This window comes from Triticum urartu, chromosome 3, assembly GCF_003073215.2.
Source record: "Triticum urartu cultivar G1812 chromosome 3, Tu2.1, whole genome shotgun sequence".
NCBI lineage: Eukaryota > Viridiplantae > Streptophyta > Magnoliopsida > Poales > Poaceae > Triticum > Triticum urartu.
In genome coordinates, this window is record NC_053024.1 from 223,527,365 (window position 1) to 223,533,988 (window position 6,624).

Below are 6,624 nucleotides of genomic sequence, written 5' to 3' on the forward strand. Positions count from 1 at the left end.
ACATTAACTGTCATACTGGGCCCCCCTGAAGCATGCAGCGTCATGCACGAAATGCACCCCGGATCCCACTATATCTTGCACACTTTTGTCCACGTGTCACATGACAATAACAAAAGACCTTGTCGACCAACGGACCGGCCACCTTTTCCCCATGCTACGAGACAACAAAATCGGATGTCGCAATAGTTCGGACAGCGAGTGTGGTGGTCCATGCAGTTCCTCCCTCAAAGAAAAACAGGGGTCCATACACCCGCGCCACCAACCCACCGACGCGACTCCTTTGACTCTTCCACATGCATGCAAACTGTTTAATTAGCATGGACGTAGTTACCTCTTACTAATCAACCATGAGACCCAATGGCAGACAAAATAAATTATTGTTCTATTCTAGCCGAGTGGGATCATCGCAAGAGCAATTTTTCTGGTTACTAACGATGCGACCATGCAGCCCACACTGCAAAACGACAGTTAATGCGATTATCTGGCATCTGATTCATTTCATAATGATTCACTATCACTACCAACGAAAGTCGAATCATATAGACTCTCATTTGTAATGAGTGCTTTTCTATCGCCATCATGGAAAGTGAGCGACTTTTCCAAACATGGGACCGATCGATAAGATATTACAACCATGTGTTGCCACATCCAAAATACCGGACGACACCCAAACAGTTGACAGTAAGTCAACAACTAGCAAGTGCTAAACACATGCTAACTTCTACGATTCTAAACTACTTTCGACCGATCAATTATCAGATTATGTCGTCTTTCTTGAAACTAGTTCAGATGAGGACGCTTCTGCGCGGAGGAGCACACCTCATCTTCATCCTCAGACTCCTCCTCACCACTCCAAAACATCACTGACTCATCGAACTCCTCAAGCTCTGCCGACTCCACCAATCCATCCTCTCCCTTCGCGTCCAGGTCATGCTCCGCCACCACCTCCAGCCCGAAATCTACCGCCTGGTTCTCCACCACGGCTGCTCCGTCCTGGTTTTCTGGAAGAACATCTGCAGGGGCAGCTTCAACCTGCATCAAACATAACAAAAACGGGGGGCAGAACACAAAATGCTTCAGATTCACAGAGCAGGCAACATAAATGGTCAGATCTGATGTCTCTTCTCACCTCCACGAGATCATCAGCCGCCTGATCCGCCCCCTGGTTCACCTTGCCCATGCTCTGACCATCTTGACCATCAACCGAGCTGCCGCCTCCCGCGATGCACTGCACGCCGCCGTTAGACAAGCCCAGCCACTACACGGGGCAACCATGGTGTTAGCTTGCTCGAAAGGAAACAACTGGAATCATACGGTTTTTGTAGAAGTGGCGCGGCATACCTGTGCAAACAGGTCACTGTCGAGGCTCCAGACAAACCCCTCGGTGAGGATGCCGGAGCTCGGCCAACTGATGGACGGCACCATTATCTTCTGTCTCCCCCGGATGTCTAGCTTGGTACCTCGAGCTTTTTTGAGTATTTGGCGTGTGAACTGTACTCGGGAGCACGCTATGCGGCTGGACCATATTTAAAGGCAAAGAGCCTCCCCTGTTTAGTGCCCCACCTATCTGAACCAACCTAGCGCAACAGCTCTGTCCAGTAGTTCAAAATTCAAAATTCAAACCCTTAAGTCGCAGCCACAGAGTAAACGGAAAAAGAAAAAAACACATAATGGCCAAGCAGTGTACGTATCTCACAGAGCCCTTCCATTCGCTCACGCAGTTCCAAATCTTCCGTGCCTCCTTTGCAACTGTTTGCTTCGGAATACATAATGGTCAACAACAATACGGTGGGAATTAAGCTCATCTAGTCACACATCGTTTCACTCTACAAACATAAAACGTTCTAAAATAACCTATGGAAAAAACTGTCAGAGGGCATCGCAATTAAACACCACCCGCATGCAACTTAACAGCAAATGCATTCGTGCAGGTGTTATGCTTGTGTCCTGCTACACCACAGTTGCTGCATTTTGCCTGCTTCCTGGGATTCTTCGGGTGATCACCGCGCTCCGGGCATGTCGTTTTCTTGTGCCCACTCCCTCTACATATGCTGCAGAACCTTGTCCTCTTACTCAACTGTTCATACGGAGCCTTTTCGCGGCTGCTTGTTGGGCGCCCTTGCTTCTTTCTCTTCTCCGGAGCATCTAGGCCAGCGAAAGTATCAACATCCATTTGCTGCCTTTCTACGGGTGCAACAAGTCCACCATCATCGCATTTTTCTCCGGCACCACAGTGAGCTTCAGGCCTGTCCTCCAAAGCTAGCCCGTCCCTCTGGGATTCATAGCCAGCAAGAGCAGCAATACCATCCCTAATGATTCTCATCCCTTTCTCATAGTCTTCTATGGATGCATCGCCCAGACGGACCAACTCCATTGCGTGCACGTATAGACTTGTGTGCCGGTGTGTCATTATCCTACTGCTTGCATGGCCTCTTTGGTAGACTTGCAAATGATACAGAAGAACATCCCTTGCATCCCTTGTCCACCTCTTCAATATCAACTTCTCCGGGATCTCAGTGTAACCAAGAACATCCATAACCTGGAGCAAATGATTACTGAGCAAGCTTTGCCATGGCTTCAACTGGTTGAAAAGCAGTACTAAACACTCCAACAAACTAAATTTACCTTTAGCATGTGGCAGCACGGCATGCCCATGTGTTCAAACAGACCACATTCACACTCAAATAAACGACCATCATCCAGCATCTTCACTTCGTAAACTCCCCTTGCCCACTTCTCGCGCATCTCAGCCTGCGTGTGTGTGGCTCTGTACAATCTACCCTTATCCAACTCCTCAATTCGATATGCGTTAGCTTGGTAGAGCAGCTCACCTAGCTGCTCGATCATTGCACATGTGTACACCTTGCTGCCATGTCTCTCTATTGACATATTGCACTTGAATACAATTCCGGCCTGTTAAGCAATGCAAGGCAATCTATCATAAGTATGCAACACCATCGGCAATTTGTTTTCCAATGGGATGGTTCAACTAGATTGAGTTTGGTTACTTACCACTTTATTACGCTTTTCCTCATAACTCTCCTCTGCGTCCCTCGCGGACTGGAGACGCATATAGTGTTTCACAAACATGTGCATTGGACACCCTGGCGGCACATATGTTTTCAGCATACTGTTGGCACTTTCACTCCTCTCCGTGCTAGTCATTTTCGCACAAAATACCCCCTGAAAATAAGGCTTAGCCCATTTCTCCCTTATCTCATAGACTTGGGTCATATATGTGTGACTCTGTAAACTGTATTTCTCTATTAGCATTTTCCAAGCGTCCTCGAACTCGTTAATTGTCAACATGTGGATGACAACCTTGTGAAACTCTGCTCGGAAGTCACTCTGTTTCGTGTACATTGGACCCAGTGTCTCCTTGCACTTCTTCAGCACATGCCACTTGCACCAGCGATGCGTGGTTGTCGGTAGCACATTCCTGATCACAATCTCCATTGCTCGACATTGATCTGCTCACACCATGCCCGGTAAAACAAAAAAAACTGTTTTAGTACCTAAATGCCACAATTACATGGATGGGTAGGACCGAAAACAGCATGTCAAAAATTATAAAGATGTACCTGTCAAAATTGTCAAGGGAGCCTTCCCTCCCATCATTCTAACAAACTCTGAAAAAACCCACTCGAAGCTCTCAGCTTATTCATCACGGAGAAGCACACCCGCCAGCACAATGCTCTGGAAATGGTTGTTCACCCCAACGAACAGCCCGAATGGCATATCGTACAGATTTGTTCTATATGTTGTGTCAAATGTAACAACATCACCAAAATAAATATATTGGTTCCGGCTGCTACCAGTTGCCCACATCAAATTCTTAATCCTACATCCTTTATCTGGCTGCACTCTGAAAACAAACTCCTGGTCTTTCGCAGCTATGTCAGCAAACACATCAATTGTTTTCCTAACATCATCCTCTGCCTGCTCCCTATTTATCTTACCGCACAAATTTCGCAGTGATCTTTTAGTAAAAGGCATTTTGTTTGCATCACCGAAGAAGCTTGAAATTATACTGTACACCTTTGTGACATTTACGTTGTCCTGCCTAAGCTGCTTAACCAAATCCCTTGTGTATGCATCTATATGTTTATGGGATGGCCAATTTACCTTCTCACCACATGTTTGCGTCAAAGCATGGTTATGATTTGCCCTGTGCTCTTGATGTACCAGCCATTGTCAGATGTCCAGAGCAGCCTTATCATTGCTGGGCACTAGCAACGACATGAACGGCTGTTATGCTTCGTTGGTTTACCATGACAATTGGCACAACATCATACATTAGATATACAGTGCTAACCACCACCCATTAGCTCCCTAGCATGATTGGAAAGACAGTTTCACAACAAGCATACTCACCGAGCACCCGCAGACAACAGCACCCGCAGACAACCTCCTGCATGCATTTTGTCTTCTCTGAATTAAGCCTGCTCTTGCCGTACCTTATGCCGAAACCCAGCTCCCAGGAATACAAATTGAAAAAATCGTACGCCTCGCCCAAGGAGTCGAACGTTAGACCAACTGATGGCTCAACCACACGATCCCCAAGTGTTTTGGCATAGCCCCTGATGGTCTTCTCCAGCGCTCCTACTCTTTCAGCGCACGGAGCTTTGTCTAGAAGCTGTTTACCAACTCTTACCCTACATCATGCGAGTCAAGTTACAAAAATTCGTATTACTACATTCAGGACATCAAGGAATCATACTCAGAGACAAACGCACGAAAAAAAATCATTATTCTTCATTTTCCCCAATTACTAGCACTGCAAAAACACATTAGATCTTATTCTATAGGGCGACGTTTTATTACCTCTTCGTCCACCCCGGGGCCTGAGGATCAGCCTTTCCTGTAGATTGAGCAGAACCTACATCTGCACTTTCTGCTCTATCGCAAATAATAGCTTCCTGGTGACCATCAGCACGAGATTGGTGGCCTCCATTCTCAATTTTTTTAGTGTTGTCGCCCTCGCTCTCGCTGAACGCGGACAACCCACCGCACCTAGCATCAACACTTGCTTCCTCTCCGAACAGATTAGAACAGTTCACCCGTGAACTGATGCCCAATCCACAGACGATGCCTCCGCGCGATCCATTAGCTGAAACCCTCCCCTCTCGCCGCACTAGATGCCTCATCTGAGAAGATTGGCAGTCTGGTAGCAAATCAGAACGAAAATCCTGTCATGTAACTAATTACGGGAGTGGGAGTTGGGGGCGGCAACTATTGTAAAGCCAAGCTATGGAGGATTCATTTACCTGCTCACTGGAGAGACGGGGAAATCAGTCGGCATGCTAGGGCTACCACCGATCCGCCACCGCCGCGCCGCCTACACCGCCCTGTTCCTCCTCCCGGATCCCCTTCTACTGACCAAATGGACTAGACCGCCAAGAGGTGGCCAACCCACAAGACGGCATGGGCTGACAGATGGGTCCAGGTAACGGGCTGGAAGCAAGCTGACAGAAAAGGCGACCGGGGGAGAGTGACAGCGCGCGGACGGCCGTTCGCACATGTTAACGACAACTAGACGGGGCGTTAACTGAACCAGCCCGACCCCACGCGTACTCGCCCGTCGACCAGACTTTTCCATCGCCGTATATCAAATTCAATAATACATGGCACAGATATCGGGCTCATCTGGACCCGGGAGCCAAAACTCCACTCCCATAGCATGTTATTTACCATTGAACAACCTCATGTATGGTAAATCTATCTTGAACTTATTTTTGATGTTCTTATGCAATTCCTTTGGACCCACTTGCTGGTTTTCTATCACCCACTTCTTTACTTCTTCTGCCACCCATCTTGACTTGGCTCTACTGATTGTATCCTTTCTAAGAGTTGATTTCTGTCATGTGTGCTTAAAAGGGTTCACTTTGACCTGAACATTAGTGCTATTTCGCATTTTAGATGCTAGCAGCCTCCATGGACAATCCTTAGTTGGACAGTGCACTCTGTAACGTACTTGATCGCTCTTGTCAACTTTGAAAGTACGTTCTACCTTGATGCAGTATGTCACAAGTGCATTTCTATACTCAGTCATGGATGCAAAAACAGTACCTTCTTCCATATGAGGGTTCAAAGGGTCCCATTCAATAACTGCAAGGTCTTCGTCCTCACCTACCGCGTCATCATCCACACGGACTGCATTGTGAGTCTCATCTTGGTTTTCAGCCTAAGGTGCCTGTCGTAAATTCTGAATAACATCAGAATATAGGTTCTCTTCATTAACCCCAGAATTGTAATCATATGGCTCCACTTCAAGGGGGACCCTACTGCCGTTGCCCATGCTTGTCGAGCCACCACGTCGTCGTGCACCAACGGAACTGTTCTGGCTAGAGATGCCATTACGATGACTTGGTTCTCCCCGAGATGTTGCACCCGTCATCCTAGGTCCAAATGCCTGCTCAAGCACATCAATTTGCAGCCTCACATGAAAATTATCTTTCTATTTATGCCTAGCAAACATGGTAGCCAACTCTTCATCATTACTAACTGTCACCCATTTCTTTTCCCCATCATAGTATTTGTATACCACTTCATCAAGCAAACCCCAAGGATATTGGCTACAAATTACCTCCCCAAATTGTCTGAAACTCCAATTACTAGCCATTG

General features: G+C 47.1%; 1 protein-coding gene across 10 annotated transcripts; it reads right to left on the reverse strand.

Moving 5' to 3' along the window:
* Positions 1–530: 530 nt before the first annotated feature.
* LOC125543682 (protein FAR1-RELATED SEQUENCE 5-like) lies at positions 531–5,803 on the reverse strand. 10 transcript variants are annotated; one of them, XM_048707121.1, is made up of 7 exons: positions 4,825–5,129; positions 3,582–4,655; positions 3,013–3,470; positions 2,626–2,913; positions 1,342–2,539; positions 1,130–1,258; positions 531–1,032 (listed from the first exon to the last, which is right to left on the reverse strand). In XM_048707121.1, exons 5-7 carry the CDS (start codon positions 1,423–1,425, stop codon positions 781–783), a joined length of 465 nt encoding a protein of 154 aa, XP_048563078.1. In that variant the 5' UTR covers positions 1,426–2,539; positions 2,626–2,913; positions 3,013–3,470; positions 3,582–4,655; positions 4,825–5,129; the 3' UTR covers positions 531–780. The 10 variants fall into 10 exon arrangements, with proteins under 10 accessions (XP_048563078.1, XP_048563074.1, XP_048563073.1 ...); XM_048707117.1 differs by lacking the exons at positions 531–1,032; positions 1,130–1,258 and having other exon boundaries at positions 1,685–2,539; positions 3,582–3,629; positions 4,126–4,229; positions 4,375–4,655; XM_048707116.1 differs by lacking the exons at positions 531–1,032; positions 1,130–1,258 and having other exon boundaries at positions 1,685–2,539; positions 3,582–3,629; positions 4,126–4,248; positions 4,375–4,655.
* Positions 5,804–6,624: the final 821 nt, after the last annotated feature.